Source organism: Pseudorasbora parva, chromosome 1, assembly GCF_024679245.1.
Source record: "Pseudorasbora parva isolate DD20220531a chromosome 1, ASM2467924v1, whole genome shotgun sequence".
NCBI lineage: Eukaryota > Metazoa > Chordata > Actinopteri > Cypriniformes > Gobionidae > Pseudorasbora > Pseudorasbora parva.
Window position 1 is genome coordinate 12,182,428 of NC_090172.1, and position 21,651 is coordinate 12,204,078.

At 37.9% G+C, this 21,651-nt stretch overlaps 1 protein-coding gene across 6 annotated transcripts in view; it reads right to left on the reverse strand.

Moving 5' to 3' along the window:
- cacnb2a (calcium channel, voltage-dependent, beta 2a) overlaps positions 1–21,651 on the reverse strand; it is a 67,089-nt gene that overhangs the window by 38,701 nt on the left and 6,737 nt on the right. Inside the window, exons 1-2 of one of the 6 annotated variants that reach the window (XM_067423605.1) lie at positions 20,312–21,191; positions 10,604–10,723 (exon numbers count right to left, since the gene is read on the reverse strand). In XM_067423605.1, the coding sequence (XP_067279706.1) occupies positions 10,604–10,723; positions 20,312–20,377 (186 nt within the window). In that variant the 5' untranslated portion in view covers positions 20,378–21,191. Of the gene's footprint in view, positions 1–10,603; positions 10,724–13,929; positions 14,128–20,311; positions 21,192–21,651 lie in introns of those variants that run through there. The other 5 variants (XM_067423824.1, XM_067423534.1, XM_067423763.1 and 2 more) reach the window with 5 other exon arrangements.

Sequence of the window (21,651 nt, forward strand, 5' to 3'; positions counted from 1 at the left end):
CTGGAGCGAGTGAAGACCGGTGGGACGGAGAGCTCGCTGCCGTGCCCCTGGGTCGAGGTGGGGTGGTGGCCGTCCTGGAGGGAGCGGAGGAGTTGCCGGCGTTCGCCGTGGGCCGGAGCCTGCTGCTTGCCACACCACACACTGTTACTTGTCTAAGGCAAATAATAGGACTTCTGAATTACTGCCGCAGATATGTTTCTGAATAATAATAATAATTTGTCATATTTAAATAGGTACTCAAAGCACTTTACTATGGAAATAGGGAATCTACACCAATATGCAGCATCAACAAAGATGACGCGACGGCAGCCATATTGGGACACAACACCCACCACACACCAGCTTATGGTGGAGAGGAGACAGAGTCTATGGGGATGATATTGAGGCCAATGGGCACATTTGGCAGGGATGCCAGGGTCAAACCCCTTGTCTTTTTCGAAGGACATCCTGGGATTTTTAATGAGAGGCAGGAACTCGTTTATTGCCTCAATAGATAAATGATGCTTCTTACAATATAGTGTCCTCATCACTATCCTACAGCTTTAGGACCCACACATACCACAGGGTGAGCGCCCCCTGCAGACCTCACTAACACTTCTTCTAGCAGAAACCTAGTTTTCCCATGAGGTCTCCCTTCCAGGTAATGACCAGGCTCATCCCTGCTTAGCTTCAGTGGGCAAGCAGTTTTTTGGGCTACAGGGTGATATGGACTGGCCAACACTGATCACCACTTACATAGGCCTTGAAAGGAGAAAAGCCAGGACAACAACTAATTGAATAGACAGAAGAGATTGAAGATGCATTTGTGAGTAGTAAAACGACTCTTACTTCCACACCAGCTTTAAGTCATGCTAATGCTGGACCTGGGTGGGTAATAAGTCCTATTCAGCATTATTGTTTGCCTGTTATTGTTTGCACTTAATATCTATTTGTGGGAAGGATTTCAGTTGGGAGGTCAAAAGAAGCTCATGTGCAGTTCTAAGATCTGAAGAGACAATCATACAGTGAAGAGAGCCAGTCAGTTGAGGTTTTGGTAAAACCTTTAAAGTGCTTGTTGTCTTTTACTGTATGATAATTCATACTCCGAAAGTAGAAATGAAATGACATTCATAAGATGAGTTAAAACATTTCAAATGCACCTTATTTTTATTTTTTTTCTAGTCATTTATCATTGAGGGTTTCTTAAAAATAGTATGTACAAATCTTGCCTTGTCTCGTTCTCGTGAACCCAATCTTGTGTCTCATCTCATCTCCTCTCGTGAGATAAGTGTCTTGTCACACCCCTAGGGCATAACTGTCTACAACTAATTGAACATGTCACCAAGAGCCCTCTAGACACTGAGACTCTACCTAATGCCATGAAACTGTTTGTTGATGGGTCCCGCTTTCATAAGGAGTGAACACGCTTCACAGACTGAGATGTCGTAATTGGTTGTGGTGAAACTGTTGACTATGGTTCTTTTTCATGCGAAGGGCTCGAGTTGTAGAACTTGTCATTTTGAAACAAGACCTACAGTTTGCTTTAGGAAAAAGGGTCAATGTGTACGCAGACCATAGAATACATGGAGTGTCGGACCTGTGTGGGAACGCAGATGATTTTTAACTACTGCTGGACTTCCTAACTCTCACCACCAGCAGGTAATTTAATCAAGGAGTCATGTGCTCTCCCTGCAGAAGGAGCTGTTATCAAACTAACAGGACACTCAAAGGACAACTCGCCTCAATCCAAGGGAAAACAAGCTGCAGATGCCGCTGCCAGGGGGGGCAGCAAAACAAACAGAAGGAACTGTCATTGCAATGTTTCTTTCTCCACAGGAGAAGGGTTGTGCCAAAGACATTTTTACACTTATATGCAGTTGATAATCTTGATGAGACAGAGCAATGCACACCAGAGCTCAGATGGACTGTGGAAATTTAATGAGCAACTTGTTTGCCCTTCTTCTAGTTGAATGAGTGTCTTTGTTTCGTGGTTTGGCACATGCAAGTCCTAAAAAGTGACTTGCAAGAATTATTTTTAAAAATGCATCATCAAAGATAAGAAATGCTTGTAATGATTTATACAAACAGTGTTTAGTATGTCTCAAAGCGAATTCTCCGTCAAAGCTTAAAGGGGAAGATGTAATATAAATCATCTTGTGTATGTGTATGTAGAGTGTGTGTATGTGAAGTTTTAGCTCAAAATACCCCAAGGATATTTTTTTAAAGCATTTTAAAATTGGCACTTTTTTGGGGTGAGCAAAAACACGATTTTGGTCAGAACGCCTGTCAATCAAACTGCCGGCGAAGGGTGAATTGCATTATCATCAGCATACACAGCTAAACTAAAAAACTCTTTACAACTAACAGTAAACAAATACAGACCGTATGCCTTTCCAGGGAGGTGCTTAAAGGGTTAATTAACCCAAAAATGAAATTCATTAATGACTCACCCTAATGTTGTTCCACACCCGTAAGACCTCCGTTCATCTTCAGAACAGTTTAAGATATTTTATATTTTAGTCCCAGAGCATATTCAAGTCTATGCACACTATACTGTCCATGTCCAGAAAGGGAATAAAAACATCATCAAAGTAGTCCATATGTGACATCAGTTAATTAGAATCTCCTGAAGCATCGAAAATACATTTTGGTCCAAAAATAACAAACACTACGACTTTATTCAGCATCAGTCTTCTCTTCCTCCTTTTTTTTTTAAACCTCAATCGATCAATGATTCGGATCGCCAATATCACCTGATTTCAGCTGTTTGGATCACGTGTCAAACTGCCAAACTGCTGAAATCACGTGACATTGGCATGACATAGACTACTTTGACTACTTTGGAGGTCTTACGGGTGTGGAATGACATTAGGGTGATTCATTAATGATATCAATTTTATTTTTGGGTACACTAACCCTTTAATAAACTGGTTGAAACGTGCAGATTAAGGGGCCAGTAAATTATAATAGATTCCCTTCCTACATCAGAAGAGAAAGGCTTACCAAAACAAAGTTAATGTGTTGTACTTTTTCACGTTTTCTGTGTTGGTAGATGCACCGGGGACCCGATTATAGCACTTAAACACAGAAAAAGTCAGATTTTCATGATATGTCCCCTTTAAAATGTATTTGTGACATGCTGACACGCCTACAAATTGACTTAATGGGCCCGCTGCCTTCTAGTGGAGGATTCACTTTAATGATTTTTTTAAAAACGTTTTTCTCTAGATGGTGGAGGCATTTCCATTTAGAAACTGCACAGTAAACACAACTGAAAAAAGGGGGTTGCCATTACAAATCAACTCAGATTATTATTTGCAGATTTTCCCCCAATATCTTTAAAACAGAAAACAACAGTAGCATTTACTACAGGACAAAATCAATATGGACACAAGACTGTCTGTACTGCACACACAATGAATTATGGGTATGACAAACAGAGGACACGGTGTCCTCTAATAGAAGTGGTGATGGTGGGTTGCTCACATGCTCTTCATGAGTCTCCTTGATCTGTCAAGAAAAAGCTAATTTTATCTTTTTTAATCACCTTTATATTATAATAGAAAATGCAAATGCTAAATTATGCAATGTAATATTTATTATAGGAGCTTTAAATCATATTTTGTATATTCATTTTTGTAGTTTGTAGTTCTCTGTTCATTTTTAAATCCCTGTTTTGTTTTTGCAGCCACTGTCTGCCATTATGTAACACTATTTTCCATTATGCATGCAGTATTGATCAGACATAGTGATTTGAACCTAATTTGTACATGCCCATTCATATACGGTTTCATTCATCAACCAAAAAGACATTTGACAACATGTTTGCTTCATTTGAGAGTGTTGCTACATTTTTGACCAACACAGATTCAGATTTTTGATGAAATGCTGTAATTCAGGTATCTGCTCTTAAGGAAGAAAAATGTTATACTATTGCTTAAGTATCACAATTTTTTAAACACACCAGTGCGAATAGAGAAAACTGAGACCTCTATATAAATTATCTTTCTAATTTCAATTGTATCTTCAGAACTTCAGAAAACATTCAGATTTAGCAAGATAACAAATCTAGAGACTTCATTCAAGGCTGCGTTTATTTGATCAAAAATACAGTAAAAAAATTTGATATACACAGTTTAAAATAACTGTTTTCTATTTGAATATATTTTAAAATGTAATAATCTATGGTGTCAAATATGAATTTTCAGCATCATTACCTCAGTCTTCAGTGTCAAATGATCCCTCAGAAATCATTCTAAATCTTAATTATTCAAAACTATGGCTGGTACTGTTTATTTCCAAGAAAAAAACTGAGCTGTGCTGTCCACATAAGTTTATAGCTCTATATTCTAACTGTGTATAATGTCTTATTGTTATTATTATTTATTTATTTTTAATCATCCAAAGGAATTTTTAGAGGATGGCTTTAGAAGTCTTAGAATAAATTTTGCTGTTTTGTTATTTTTGGAGCATTCCTTTTTATAATAAAGCACAGTTTTAACACATTTTGTGTTCCATGGAAGAAAAAATTATATCTTTGGGTGAACTATTCCTTTAAGGCACTTTTAAAAGCATCTAATCTGTGAAACTATGCGTGTATTAGAGAAAAAAATGCAGATATTTCAAGAAACATGGTCAGTGAAGATTTTTACTTCTGTTTGAATATTTTACTGCCATCTGGCTTTATTTTCAATATTAATGTGAGCATTCAATAAATAAATAATAAAATATGATTGAAGCCAAGCACTAAAAATAACTACCTCCCCTAGAGGTGAAAAAGAGAGTGACAAAAACAAGATTGAATAGACAATAGAAGAATAAAAATAGATTAGAAAGACTAATGCAGTGAGATTTCATGTATTGCTTCCACACAGCTGCTTTGATTTGCCTCAGAGAAAGTTCTAAAAATTAGCTTAAGAAGAAGATGGTACTCAATGTGTAGATAAACCCAAAAGGTTTTTGGTTAAATTAATAAATATGGAAAAAAAAAACTTGGGGGAAAAAATGGTAAAATAAACATTTATGTTTTTAGCAACTTCTTGATTCTGAAATCCTATTATAGCACTTTTCACAAACAAGCAAAGACCAGGTGATGCAAATTTTACAAACCCGATTCCAAAAAAGTTGGGACACTCTACAAATTGTGAATAAAAAAGTAATGCAATAATTTACAAATCTCATAAACTTATATTTTACTAACAATAGAATTCAAATGTTGAAAGTGAGACATTTTGAAATGTCATGCCGAATATTGGTTCATTTTGGATTTCATGAGAGCAACACATTCCAAAAAAGTTGGGACAACCTTTCTGTAGCAACAAGAGGCCGGAAAAGTTAAATGTACATATAAGGAACAGCTGAATGACCAATTTGCAACTTATTAGGTCAATTGGCAACATGATTAGGTATAAAAAGAGCCTCTCAGAGTGGCAGTGTCTCTCAGAAGTCAAGATGGGCAGAGGATCACCAATTCCCCAATGCTGCTGCGGAAAATAGTGGAGCAATATCAGAAAGGAGTTTCTCTGAGAATAATTGCAAAGAGTTTAAAGTTATCATCATCTACAGTGCATAATATCATCTAAAGATTCAGAGAATCTGAAACAATCTCTGTGCGTAAGGGTCAAGCCAGAAAACCATACTGGATGCCTGTGATCTTCGGGCCCTTAGACGGCACTGTATCACATACAGGAATGCTACTGTAATGGAAATCACAACATGGGCTCAGGAATACTTCCAGAAAACATTGTCGGTAACAACAAATCCACTGTGTCATTCGTCTTTGCCGGCTAAAACTCTATAGGTCAAAAAAGAAGCCATATCTAAACATGATCCAGAAGCCCAGGCGTTTTCTCTGGGCCAAGGCTCGTTTAAAATGGACTGTGGCAAAGTGGAAAACTGTTCTGTGGTCAGACAAATCAAAATTTGAAGATCTTTTGGAAAACTGGGACGCCATGTCATCTAGACTAAAGAGGACAAGGACAACTCAAGTTGTTATCAGCGCTCAGTTCAGAAGCCTGCATCTCTGATGGTGTGGGGTTGCATGAGTGTGTGTGGTATGGCGAGCTTACACATCTGGGTAGGCACCATCAATGCTGAAAGGTATATCCAAGTTCTAGAACAACATATGCTCCCATCCAGACGCCGTCTCTTTTAGGAAAGATCTTGCATTTTCCAACATGACAATGTCAGGCCATGATATATGATATGATATGATATGATATGATATGATATGATATGATATGATATGATATGATATGATATGATATGATATGATATGATATGATCAGAATCAGAATCAGAGCCTAGATGTTCTAGTGGCCAGTGATCGGAATGATATATGATATGATATGATATGATATGATATGATATGATATGATATGATATGATATGATATGATATGATATGATATGATTGATATGATAATGTATGATATGATATGATGTGATATGATATGATATGATATGATATGATATGATATGATATGATATGATATGATATGATATGATATGATATGATATGATCAGAATCAGAATCAGAAAGAGCTTTATTGCCAAGTGTGCTTTCACACACAAGGAATTTTTTTTGGTGCTGAAGCTTCCAGTGCACATAAACAATACAATACAACACGGTAATAAAAAATTCGGTATGGTGTGGTACGATACGATGTGATGTGATGTGATGTGATGTGATGCGATACGATATGATATGTGATATGATATGATATGATATGATATGATATGATATGATATGATATGATATGATATGATATGATATGATATGATATGATATATGATATGATAAAAAATGGTACTGAAATGGCCAGACTGGAGTCCACTGGCCAGTTGCATCAGCTGTGCGTAAGTTACAACTTAGCCTAGTTTTGACGTAAATGGGCAGTAAGTTACAACTTATGCACTACTAAATATTTTTACGTTGCACCACTAAACTTAGTTGAAGCGTAAATCTACGTATAAACTAAATATTTACGGATGCCTCCGATCAGGAATAAACGGTTAGAATAGGTAGTAGCAGACAGACTGAACTGCATAATGTATATGATAACGCTGACATTTACACTTACTTTTATTTTTAAGAGAGAAAACATTATGTGAATAGATTACTTTGTTAATTTTTTTGTAATTTTTTTATTTATTGATCCTTATTAATGTTGTTTCATATACTGCATGCTTCTGAAGGTTATTTATATATAAAATTACTTAAGTTATTTATAATTAATTATTGTATTTAATGGAAACATATTTACCATTGGTTAGCCTACATGTAGCAAAATAAGTTACAATAATTAAGGATAAACTGAACGTATCGTAAACTCACGTATTTGAAGGCTGCTATTGGATCATTGAGGGTAAATTTCATATAATGCGACCACGCATTACTTTACGGGGAGCTTACGACCTACTAGCTATGTTCTGCCTTAAGATCAAATGGTGCAATCGAAAAAAGTACAGTTAGTTACAAACTAGCTAGTAGTTACTAAGCCTTTAGTGTGGACTTTACGTTCACATTTAAGAAAGAACTTGTTTGAACTGATGCAACCCTACCCTGAACTTTTACCCATAGAAAACATTTGGTGCATCATAAAGAGAAAGATGCCACAAAGAAGACCTAAGGCAGATGCGCAACTAGAAGCCTGTATTAGACAAAAATGAGACAACATTCCTATACCTAAACTTGAGCGACTGGTCTCCTCAGTCCCCAGACGTTTGCAGACTGTTATAAAAAGAAGAGGGGATGCCACAGAGTGGTACACATAGCCTTGTCCCAACTTTTTTGAGATGTGCTGCTTTTGTTCACAATTTGTAGTGTCCCAACTCTTTTTTGGAATCGGGTTTGTACATACAGTACACAGCGACATATGACATGAATATAACAATTTATCAAGCTCTGCGTTCTCAGCACTGAGAAAATAAAGCTACTGCCAAAACTTATCGGCTAAACAGAAATTGCTTAGACTAGTCTTAAAAGTTAGTCATCTAACTTTTTTTCTTTAGGACTGGTCCTAACTTTTTAAAGGGTGATGAATTGAGAAATCAACTTTCCCTTGAGCTTTTGATATATAAAGGTCAAGTTAATATTAGAATATCCTGTAAGTTTCAGAGCTGAAAACGTCCTTGTTTGTCAAAGAAAAGACACCAGGCCGCTTTTATAGACTACAGGCCCAGCAAACGATTGATTGTTTTTAGAATGTGCCACACCTTAACATCACTGTGTGGCGAAACACTGCCTCTACGTCAGGGGTGTCTAACCCTGCTCCTGGAGAGCTACCATCCTGCAGATTTCAGTTCCAACCCTGCTCCAACACACCTGTCTGTAATTATCTGGCACCCTGATTACCATGATTAGCTGGTTCAGGTGTGTTTGATACAGGTTGGAGCTAAAATCTGCAGGACGGTAGCTCTCCAGGGCCAGAGTTGGACACCCCTGCTCTACAGAATAATAAGCACGTCTAATTCAGTAGCTCCGCCCACTGACTCATGGAGCTGTTCGGCTTGTGCTAGCCAGCAGCAGTAAACATGCTGAAGATAGTAAGATATTGCGCTATTCCTGTTTTTGGAAGAACACAGTCGCTGCATATAAGCTTCCTTCAGATCCTAATATTAGGAATGTGTGGTTGAACTTTATTTTTAATTACGTTCCATCTCACGTGGGGAAGACATTGTACATGTATTTGCTTCATTTCACTGCGGAATCGTTTGTAAACCAGTCTTAGGTCAATACTCGATTTGCAGATATATTGATATTAAAGGGTTAGTTTACCCAAATAATATTTCATGAATTAGCCTACACAAATGAAGATATTTTTGTTGAAAGCTGATGGCTGAGAAAGGCTTCAGTTAGGCCTCCATTGGCATTCAGTACATTCCCACTCACAAGACCCATAAAGGCACTAAACACATCGATACAACGTCCATCTCACTACAGTGGCTGTACTATAATATTACAATGTGACGAAAATAGTTATTGTGCGCACAAAAATCAAAATAGCGACTATCCACCAAGTTATTGACGTGAACTCAACGCATGCGCAAGAATATGACACAGATATCTTCGCCGTTCAGATGCATGACCCGGAAGCGAAGAGGAGCTCCGCTATCACGTGAGTTCACATCCAAAACCTACACGGAAGACAATAACTTGGCGGATAAAGTCATTATTTTGATTTTTTTTTGCGCACAAAAACTATTCTCGTCGCTTCGTAAAATTATTGTACAGCCACTGTAGTGAGATGGACGTTGTATCGATGTGTTTAGTGTCTTTATGGTTCTTGTGAGTGGAAATGTACTGAATGCCAATGGAGGCCTAACTGAAGCCTTTCGCAGCCATCAGCTTTCAACAAAAATATCTTCATTTGTGTATCGAAGATGAACGAAAGTCTTACGGGTGTCCAACGACAAGAGGATGAGTAATTAATTAAATTATTTTCATTTTTGGGTGAACTAACCCTTTAAAACACAATTCTGTTCCTTCTATATTGGATCTGACAGGAATGGTGCAACACACTTTTTTTAAATATGTGATAGTATTGCATTGTTACAGATCATGTTGATTATGTGTACGTATCTAACAGAACATACCTTAGCATGCTGTCACAGGCTGCAGAATCCTTTATTTGTTGGTTCATTGCGATTCAGGGTCAGACTCGGACATGTGTGGGCAAGGGCTTACAGAGCTTAACGTCCCAGGGCTATGTGTTTTCCAGACGGGCTACCAAAACGTAAGCCAGATGGCAGGTGTGTGTGTGTGTGTGCGGTTCACGCTTATATCCACTGATCTGGTGGGGCCAAGTAATATCCATCCATTATCTTCCGCTTATCCTGGGCCGGGTCGCGGGGGCAACAGTCTAAGCAGAGACGCCCAGACTTCATTCTCCCTAGCCACTTCCTCCAGCTCCTTCGGTAGGGCCAAGTAATACAAAAATAATATTTCACTCAATCGTGAGTGGATGAGAATTAAATCTTTGTGTTTGTTTGATAAAGACGTTTACGAGCCCTGTGATCGAGAGAATCATTCCGTTTGCCGCTTTCAAAACAATCCCTCCTTCATGTGAACTGACAGCGGAGCAGAAGCTCATTAAATATGCAAATCTTATCCAATCCTAGCCGTGGGCGTTTACTTCCAAGTCTTGGAACGCCCATCAAAACCCAGCGTTCAGGAGACAGCCTCAAAGCCAGTGTAGAAAATAGCCTATTAATTATTCATTATGATGTTTTTGAATGTAAAACCCACACAGACATCATTAGTTGACCTCAGACACCATTAAAAAAAAAGAAAGAAGAAAAGGCCAGTTCATGACACCTTTAAAGTTAGTAACATAAAAAGTTACAGTGGTCAAATTTGATTTAAAGTAAGACTAGTTAAGACTAAGGCTAGTTGGTCAAACTAGTTCTTCAGACACAATATTAATATAATTTAGATCGGCCCCAGGCTGATGCCAATAATGTAAAAATCACAACTGAAGATATAGCAGGAGTAATATGGCAGTGTGATATTCTGAATATAGCCACAGCTAGACTCACAATTAGGCAGAAAAACAGACATTTAGCAAACCCTTGTCAAACTGCCAGTTATTGAGACATTCATAATTGAGTAAAACATGCAAGACCTTGGACTTTTCGAGCTGAGCCTGAGCCTGTCTCTCAGCTTCTCTGCGTAAGGTCTCTTTATCTTCCTCCAGAGACACATCTGAGTCCGACGGCCGACTAGTGTACGAGTCCGCAGAACCCTATGGCAAGAGCAGAGAGATTTCTTTTATAAATATACATAAGAGAATGTTGGTAACCATTGAAACAAAACAAAACATAAACAGCTTCAGCAGCAGTTAATCAAACTTAATGCATCCAGGGCAAACTGTACCAGTATAAAGTCCAAAACTACTGACCGTTTGGGATGAAAAAGAAACAGTAAAAGTAAACAAAAGCTAACGGAGCAACTTATTTGCTTGGCCGTGGCTATTTAAAATAAATAAAGAAATAAATACCCTTATGAAAAAAGAAAAAAGAAATACAGCTCTGTCATGACAACTCTCTGAGTGTTTGGCATGGTAATGGATATGTTATTGATATGGTTGGTCTTGGAGGAATAGCTGCTGCTGCAGAGCAAGTTCGGGACTTGCTACTGCCTATATGTACACAACACGCTGCTATGAGCATGTAAGACATGCTGCTGCTGTCCAATATAGCATTACCCCCAACAGAGCAGGGGACAATAAACATTGAACAATACAAGCCAGGTGTGCCTGGCCCTTTAGTTTTATTTGAGTATAAGAAATGGGGCATGTACATGGACTACATCTGCCAACGCAAGTATCCCTCCAAGAAGACCTAGCCATTAGATAAGTTGGCTGCCATAAGGTGCATTTAAGGCATGTGAAGCAGCTCGAAGTGTAACACAATGTGTATTGTGTACTACCTGTGAACTTCTTTTTTCTTTGTTGTTGAGAGGTGTCTCTAGTGATCTACCAGTGTGGTGTTACATACCCACATACCAGTACATGCATACCACTTGAGCTGCTTTTCCAGGAAAGCTATTTAAAGGACCAGTTCACCCAAAAATGAAAATTATGTCATTAATTATTTACCCTCATGTTGTTCCAAACGTTATTGATGTGAACTCGACGCATGTGCGAGAATATGACGCAGCTCCACCGTTCAATACATGACCCGGAAGAGGAGGAGCCCCGCTATTGCATGAGTTCCAGGTGAGTTCATGTCAGAGACCTACACGGAAGACAATATCTTGGCGGATAAAGTCATTGTTTTGATTTTTTTTGCGCACAAAAACTATTCTCGTCACTTCGTAAAATTATTGTACAGCCATTGTAGTGAGATGGACTTTGTAACGAAGTCTTTAGTGCCTTTATGGGTCTTGTGAGTGGGTCACTGGAAATATACTGAATGCCAATGGAGGCCTAACTGAAGCCTTTCTCAGCCATCAGCTTTCAACAAAAATATCTTCATTTGTGTTCCGAAGATGAAAGAAGGTGTTATGGGTGTCCAATGACATGAGGGTGAGTGATGAAATAATTAGCATTTTTGGGTGAATTAACCCTTAAAGACCTTCGTTCATCTTCGTAACACAAATTAAGATATTTTTATGAATTTCAAGAGTACTCTGTTCAAGGCCCAGAAAAGTAGTTAAGATATTGTTAAAATAGCCCATGGGACTTCAATGGTTCAGCCTTAATTTTATGAAGACAAGAATACTTTTTGTGCACAAAAATAAACAAAAAAGAACAACTTTTTTCAACAATTTCTTCTTGACAGTGTCAATTTCTTCTTGACAGTGTCAGTCCTCTAGGCAGTTTACATTGGGTAGCTCCTACGCCAGCATCATACACATGCGTCGTGGTGCTCAGGATCGGCCGATGGTAAGCCCATGTGTTGGCGTAGCTCACACGTAACTCTGAAGTGCTGTACTGTATTTACTACATCAACAGCGTAGGAGACTGACACAGACGTGAAGAAATAGTTGAATGAAGTCGTTATTTTTGTTTGCTTTTTGCGCACAAAGAGTATTCTTGTCTCATCATAAAATTAAGGTTAAACCACTAGAGTCACATGGACTATTTTAACAAACGCTTTTACAATCTTTCTGGGCTTTAAAAGTGTAAATTACATCAGTCTATAGAGGGATCAGTGAGCTCTGGGATTTCATCAAAAAATATCTTAATTTAGGTTCTGAAGATGAGCAAAGGTCTTTTGGGTTTAATGTGAGTAATTAATGATAGAATTTTAATTTGTGGGTGAACTAACCCTTTAAGTCATGATAGTACAGCTCCTATCTCTTTAATTGGAGAAACATTTCAATTTAAAATGAATTCTCCAAAGCTGTTCACTAACGCTACATTCCAGGCAGGTTTTTGAGGCTGTATGTTATGACTTCAAACCCCGGCTCACGTCTTTGTAGCGTTTCAGGCAAAGTCATTGCAAACTGCCTGAGTGCAAGGAATTGTAGTACCTAGATGTAAACAAGACATTGCGGACCGTTTGGGGCTTATGCTAATTTACAATCATTTATATCACCAAATGTGCTTACTCCTTGCTTATTTGAGGGAAACGGTGAATAAGGCAAGAGAAGCTGTTATACCTTTTATGTTACGTTATTTGTATATTTGGAAATGTACTTGGTATTAATTTATTTTTGCACTCAATGCTCAAATACTCAATTCATATTTTAAATCACTAATCAAATTTTATAACAGTCTCATACATTTAGTTTTTTTTTATCAAATAGTCTCGCATTTTGAGTGGATTCTAGTGAATATTAAACTTTAAGGATCAACAAACATTGTGAATGGCCACACCACTCACTGCGCAAAAGCACCGCAAATAGAAACTTCCTTAGTAATCCAGAGCACAAACACAACTATGGACTAGAGTGACTAGAGGGCCAAATCTGCTTTGTCAAAATGATTATTATAGTTTGGATGCCAGTGATTTGTACTCGAGACTCGGACTCGGTCTCGAGACCATGGCTGCGTCTGAAACCTGGAAAATGCTGCCTTCGAAAAACACATTTGAAGGCAGGAAGGCATCAAGCTGTCTGAATCTAATGTTAGCTTCACTTCCTGTCTCCTGAGAGACCTTCATCTGATCGATTTTTGAAGGCAGCGTACATGTGTCCTTGGCTGCCTTTGATTTCCCACAATTCTGTGCTTTCCATTTTGTGACAGTTGAGCTGGGAAAAAAAGATGGCGTCCAGAAGTTGCGTTTGCGGGTCAGTTTGTGTGTAAATGTACCATTTTTAACATATTACACTTCTGATGTCATTTCTAGCGAGAAATCACTACTGTAGTAATTAAATGTGTTTAGTTCTCACCAAAGCTCTCTCTATTTAGAAATCTCAAAGCTCTCTGTTACACTGCCTTAGAAGTCTGTCCGAAATGTATTAGTTTCATGAGATGCCTTCATCCACAAAAAGTTGCCTTACATTGTCTGATGAGGCAGCGAGGCAACGAGTCAGCTGCCTAGCTAGGTTTTCGGGTCTCGGTCTCGTCATGGACTCGTGTGCCTTTGGTCTCGGAATTGACTCGGAAGTCCACTCGAGTCCCATTCAAAATATTCATGATTATTACTCTGTTAATATTTCTAGTTAATAATTGATGTTTGACACTTCCAATGATGTGTGGTTTTCTCCAGCGCAACTGCATATGACTCAGGGGTGTAGTTTATGGGTGGGATGGGGGAGATGTAACCCCCCGAATATTTAAAACCCAATATTTAAACATGAAAATCACAATAGATCAAAAGAAAAATATGTAGAATTCATTTGTTTTGAAACAATAATTTTGTTCCTAATCAAATATGAGTTTGTAATAAATCGGACAAAAAATGTCCCCCTTCCATTGAACCGATTGGTAACGCCCAACCAATGAGTCGCACTTTCACCAAAACAACGCGAGTGGTATTTAAATGGGAGAGCAAATATTAGCGCCAAAATGAAGAGACGTGCTGCACAGCAGACTATATTTAACTGCTGGTCAGATAGGGATGTAAAAAATTAATAAAGAGAATGAGGTATGAGAATATTGTGTAGCTAAGTACATATATTTAGCTAGCTAATCCATTGCCATGTATTTAGCTATATCAGTATAACAAGTTACCAAAGCAGCTGGCTGTTTTGCTAGTTCATTTTTCAATAGCGTCTGTAATTATCAATGAAAAAAGTATTCACATCGGTGTGTGTTTTCTTCCTAAATTAATCTGACTTTTGAACGAATTGTATGAATGAACGATTTTAAGTGGCTCACTCATTTAAACAGTGAATCGCGGCCGCCTAACGCAGGCAGTTTTAATACTTAATTTATTTATTTTTATAATCTCTAGAATTTTATGAATGATCATACACAAATTTCATAAGGTTATGAGGTGTATAATCTCTTAACATGTTTTTAACATGTTTTTATAACAGATTCGAGGTAAATATACCAGCAGGCTAGAACAGGCAGATCGGAGCAGGTGATCAGGTAAAGAAAAACAGCAGCTTTGTAAAGTTAGGCTGTACAGATAGATAGACAAACAGACAGACAGAAATGATCCAATAACAATATATATATATATATATATATATATATATATATATATATATATATATATATATATATATATATATATATATACAGTCTTGTTCAAAATAATAGCAGTACAATGTGACTAACCAGAATAATCAAGGTTTTTAGTATATTTTTTATTGCTATGTGGCAAACAAGTTACCAGTAGGTTCAGTAGATTGTCAGAAAACAAACAAGACCCAGCATTCATGATATGCACGCTCTTAAGGCTGTGCAATTGGGCAATTAGTTGAAAGGGGTGTGTTCAAAAAAATAGCAGTGTCTACCTTTGACTGTATAAACTCAAAACTATTTTGTACAAAAAAAAAATTTTTCTGGGATTTAGCAATCCTGTGAATCACTAAACTAATATTTAGTTGTATGACCACAGTTTTTTAAAACTGCTTGACATCTGTGTGGCATGGAGTCAACCAACTTGTGGCACCTCTCAGCTGTTATTCCACTCCTTGATTCTTTAACAACATTCCACAATTCATTCACATTTCTTGGTTTTGCTTCAGAAACAGCATTTTTGATATCACCCCACAAGTTCTCAATTGGATTAAGGTCTGGAGATTGGGCTGGCCACTCCATAACATTAATTTTGTTGGTTTGGAACCAAGACTTTGCCCGTTTACTAGTGTGTTTTGGGTCATTGTCTTGTTGAAACAACCGTTTCAAGGGCATGTCCTCTTCAGCATAGGGCAACATGACCTCTTCAAGTATTTGAACATATGCAAACTGATCCATGATCCCTGGTATGCGATAAATAGGCCCAACACCATAGTAGGAGAAACATGCCCATATCATGATGCTTGCACCTCCATGCTTCACTGTCTTCACTGTGTACTGTGGCTTGAATTCAGAGTTTGGGGGTTGTCTCACAAACTGCCTGTGGCCCTTGGACCCAAAAAGAACAATTTTACTCTCATCAGTCCACAAAATGTTCCTCCATTTCTCTTTAGGCCAGTTGATGTGTTCTTTGGCAAATTGTAACCTCTTCTACACGTGCCTTTTTTTAACAGAGGGACTTTGCGGTGGATTCTTGAAAATAGATTAGCTTCACACAGACGTCTTCTAACTGTCACAGTACTTACAGGTAACTCCAGACTGTCTTTGATCATCCTGGAGGTGATCATTGGCTGAGCCTTTGCCATTCTGGTTATTCTTCTATCCATTTTGATGGTTGTCTTCCGTTTTCTTCCACGTCTCTCTGGTTTTGCTCTCCATTTTAAGGCATTGGAGATCATTTTAGCTGAACAGCCTATCATTTTTTGCACCTCTTTATAGGTTTTCCCCTCTAATCAACTTTTTAATCAAAGTACGCTGTTCTTCTGAACAATGTCTTGAACGACCCATTTTCCTCAGCTTTCAAATGCATGTTCAACAAGTGTTGGCTTCATCCTTAAATAGGGGCCACCTGATTCACACCTGTTTCTTCACAAAATTGATGACCTCAGTGATTGAATGCCACACTGCTATTTTTTTGAACACACCCCTTTCAACTAATTCAACTAATTGCCCAATTGCACAGCCTTAAGAGCGTGCATATCATGAATGCTGGGTCTCCTTTGTTTTCTGAGAATCTACTGAACCTACTGGTAACTTGTTTGCCACGTAGCAATAAAAAAATATACGAAAAACCTTGATTATTCTGGTTAGTCACATTGTACTGCTATTATTTTGAACAAGACTGTATATATATATAAGGGCCGGGAATCGATTAAAAAAATGAATCTAATTAATTAGAGGCTTTGTAATTTTTCTAATCTCATGAGCGTAGCATTAGCATATTTGTGATATTTATGGCTCGATGTGCTGGGGTGATACGCAAATTGCTTGTTGTAGAGCTTGCACACAACCATACTCTTGTCGACGCTTATATCCTTTCATTTTTTAAAGCTAAATTTCCCATCCACGGGGCCAAGCAAAGTGGTCTCATCAGCTTCTTCGTTCATGTTCACACCGGTTTGTTGTTGTCATGACGCGTGAGCGCTAGTTGGTGTTCCAGTATAATCGGTCCGTCGAAACGCATTCATTGAAAAACGTTCCGCGGTGCAAAAATAAGTGTGGTTAAATAAATTATGTTATTTATTTTTTTGCTTGGCCGTGTTGTTAAAGTCCCGTAGTCAACTAATGGGTTAGTTCACCATTAGTAATACATTAACTCATGATTATCTGTGCATTAATTAAGCAGGAATAAATGCATATTAGTGCACCCTTATTGTAAAGTGTTACCAAAAAATAATTAATAGATACACAGAGTAACGTGACTTACCAACATTATCATAATTTTAGAGAGAAATAGTGAAGGTGAATGCATATACAGACAAGCTCTCCGTTTAGGATTTGAACAAATTCAACCAAGTTGAACAAATTGACGTTGATGGATTACGTTACTGTTAATCATCTGTCCATCATCGTCTAAAGTCCACCCTGACAATTTCATTGGTCCGAACAGTTTCTGTTCGGGCATAATTACTCCTCTATGGATGAAGTCCAGACCGAACTGCCCGAGCTCAAATGTTGTGGGCGGGGCTAAGTTCAGCTGGCATCCAGGCTAGCTGTTAACACTACCAATTTGAGAAGAAAAGTATAAAAATAATAATTTGCACGGTTTGATGTTATACAAGCTTTCGTTACATTCAATCACCGACATAACTGTTCCCAAAATTGGCAGACATTTTACTTGAAAATTCTGGACCCACTTTATATTAGGTGACCTTAACTACTTAAGTACTAACATTGTAATTAATCATTTGATACGATGCACTTTTTGTGTACATACATGTTTTTACATTGTACTTACTTTTTTTTTTAAATACCTGCATGTAATTACATCTGTAATTAATTTCTGTAGTTACATTTGTAATTACACAGTTTGAATTTCCCTTACACCTAAACCTACCCTTAAACTGACCCACATCACCACACCTGTCCCTAACTCTACCCGTATCCCACCTCAATATCAGCAAAGGTGTTTTGCAATACAATTTGAACACAGTAAGTACACAGTATTTATTTTTTGATGTAAGTACATAGTACTTAAGGCCATCTAATATAAAGTGGGGCCAAAATTCTTATTTAGGTTATACTCCAAGACCTCTGATGTACTGTATCCACACCATATCGACTAATGAATGGCCACACATACTCCTCAAAACATTAGATTCATCCGTGCTGAGGAGCCACGCCGATGCACAACTCATGTTCAGATGATAACGCTGCAAATAACTGCAATTCCAGGTTTCAAACAGAGATGGCGACAAAGAGAAACTTAAGGACTGCAGCTTAAACGTATTTTGATGACAGTATTTTTATTGAACAAAATGTATTCTTTTACTAATCAAAATAAACTGAAAATGTTGCTAAAGAGATTGTTTTGAGCAAGTATTACCTTATTTTAGCTAAAGTATTTGTATCAATACTGAGTGCCTTTTGCTGGTAAACCTTTTACCCAGTTTGTGGGATAAAAGACCCACCTTGCCAACAACTCATACATTTCTAAGATTTTTAAACACTTTTACTTTTATGATATCTTTAGCCTATTTGTACTCTACTTATTACAGAACTCCTTTAAAATAATAATTAATTAATGCAAACTTAATGCTTTCAGACACATCACAGAATGTTAAAGGCAATCAAATTTAAATGTATTATAGTTAAAATATTCTTTTAAATGCAGTTAGATGAACTTAAAGGCACAGACCGAGGCCAGGAGCCATGGGAGCTGAATGAGGCTTGGGGAGCGAATGCTAATGAGAGAACTACCCCTAACCCTAAATCAAGAGCTTCAAACAATAAAGACTAACCGTGTTGAACTACAGCAAATCGTTTTCTGTCGAATGTATCCACACTCCAAAAAATGCTGGATTAAACAAACCCAGATATTGGGGTGTTTGAACCCAGTGAATGGACCTATCCAAACAACCCAATTTCTGGGTTTGTCCATTTTTCACCCAGCTTGGATTGTTTTTAACCCAGCATTTTTTAGAGTCAGACAGTTATGCATTATTTAAAAAAAATATTTTAATTTAAGGGCCCACTGAAGTGCTTTGAAACGCGCCGCATTATTCAATGTGTTGATGTGATTTCCCCTGAAACGGCTCCAGCTGTTAGTAGCTCCTCCCCTTTTTTGAAATGGCCAATAGCGTTTCGTTAATATACAGTTTGATTAGAGCGCAAGAGCGGACCTTTCTGTTTGGTAAAGCCAGTTTCCTCTAACACTGTTTAGCATCATAATCTCCTCCATATCGCTTTAAAATGCAGCATTCTGTGCAGAATTAAAATGGGTCGATATGTTTGTTGTCTGCGCCGACTCGGGCATATGATCCGCGCTGCGCTCTCGTGTCAGTAGTCTAAATTTAGACCAAAGCCATTGGTGTGTGTGCGCTGCTGCGGTGTTTGAAACTAACGTGAAAACAGACTTTATTCGCCTCAAAAGAAAGCCTATTTACACTGAATCGTTTCCTATCACATATGTAGTGCACTAAGTGCCTTTTACTATGTAGAAATTAGTAAATGTGTGAATAACTGACTGATTTCAGCTGCAGCGTAGGGGGTGGGCTTTAGATTCTAGAGAGCATTTTGATTGGACAGAAGATTTGACGAGAAAGTGTAGTCTGCGATGATGTCACCAAAATCTGAGATAAGTTTTAACAGAAGTGAGAGACTGTAAAATTTGAATGCTTATATCTCCTAAATGCAAATTTTGTCATAGTTTTGGAACATACCAGCTTATTCATAACTTTCAGGCTAACACAGTCTAAAAGCTAAAAAACGTACAATTTTGATTTCAGTGGACCTTTAAGATTATAAACTGTAATTAAAGTGTAGTCTCTTTAAGTACACTTAAGTTGCCTTTTATATAAATAATATTATATTACAGTACTGCTGAAGACAACCTATCCAAAATCAAAACAATTAAGCACACTTCTTTTTCATAAGAGTAGTAAAAATAACAAATACATTAAAATGTGTGCATCTCTGTAATATGTCTACCCCTTTGTGCACTATAAAGAGAGATTCAAGGAAATGTTTAGAGATTAAACCTTCACACTGAATAGGCACTATGTTAACATAAATCATGGTCACCTAATGTCAGGCAAGGTCAAAAGTGAAATGTTGGTGTTATCATCATTCAAGAACATACCGAAAATAAATCACAAGATACTCAATATCATACCCTTTTGCTGTCAGTTCTCAAAAGCACAACTCACTCAAACACACAAATAAAGTAGATTAAGATTTAGAGCTTCTTACGCCAATGTTGTTCTTGACTCGGGTTCCTGTTGCTCGTTTCAGCAGTCGTATCCAGGAGGCCTTCATCAGCCAGTCCAGTTAGAGCATTTGCTCTCCTCACCATACCAACCACAAACTTCAATAAACTCTAATAACAACTATACACCGCCCATCATCTACCAAATTATACGCAAACATTATACTTAAACCTGAAAGCTGCTACAGTCAAAAATGAAATTATCATTAAGTTAAAAGAAAAAACTACATCTACATCAGAGCAGAAGGTCCTTGTTTGATAAAAAGCATAAAGGACTTCAACAATTGCACTACTGCTATTGTCCAGCTAAACTGTTTTCTTTCCTGTAGCTTTGACTAAAACTACAATTTAACCCACATAAAGTCAAATGCTACCTAATATCTCTGCTGTTGCCCAAGCTAATGTTATCAATGCTAGATGTGCTGTCGCTGTGGGGACGAAGAGTTCTGCTGTGTTGTTGATGATGCCACGTAATTCCATGTGCTTGCTCTCGATCCCTACGCATAGTGGATGATGAGCTGCAACGGCCTATGTATTTCCTCCTAGAATGAATGAGACTCGGTCCATCCCGCTGCAGCAACACCACTGAGCCAGGCTGTCATGCTCCTCTATGAAGAGCCCTTCCCCGCTCCCCAGAGCCCAGCGCTCCGACGCTAAAGATGCAAGCAGGTTTTGCTGCAGTGATTTGCACCTCTAACTGCCAGTTCTTCTTCCACACGTTGCCCTTCCCGCCTTCTGCATATTCCTCAGTTAAACACCAGGCATCCAGTTTTCTGTCAGCTCTAGTCTTCCCGTGTCTCTGATACGTCCTCTGTTTTGCCTCCACTCAGCCCTCTTTTCTCATCTCCCACCCTCCCCATCCTCCTCACTCTCTGCCTCTGCTGGTCTTCAGAGTCTCTCCATCTGTGTGTCGTCTTCTGTGATTAAATGCGCTGCACATTTACTTGTGTGTGTGTGCGCGCCTGTGTCTGTGGGAGCATGTGTGCTGTGTCTGCAAAAACTGCATGTGCTAGAAGCGTGCTTAATTGTATTGAATGTGCACTTGTTGTGTACTTCAGAACTGTACTTGCAGATAATGTCAATGAAATAAAGAGCCGACTAAGTGTAGCCTATTTAACCCTCTGGTGGTCTTCACCTGGTTCTCAAAAATTACAGATTTTTTTTTATTTCAATGAAATGATTTTAGTTTGATAATGTTCTTTATTTAATATTTTGTATTTTTAGGGGAATTTATGGTACTATATTATGTTTATATAGTAGTTACAATCTATTCATTTTTTTGAGCATAGACTTGAAAATGAAATTTCCAACTTAAACTGTCGAA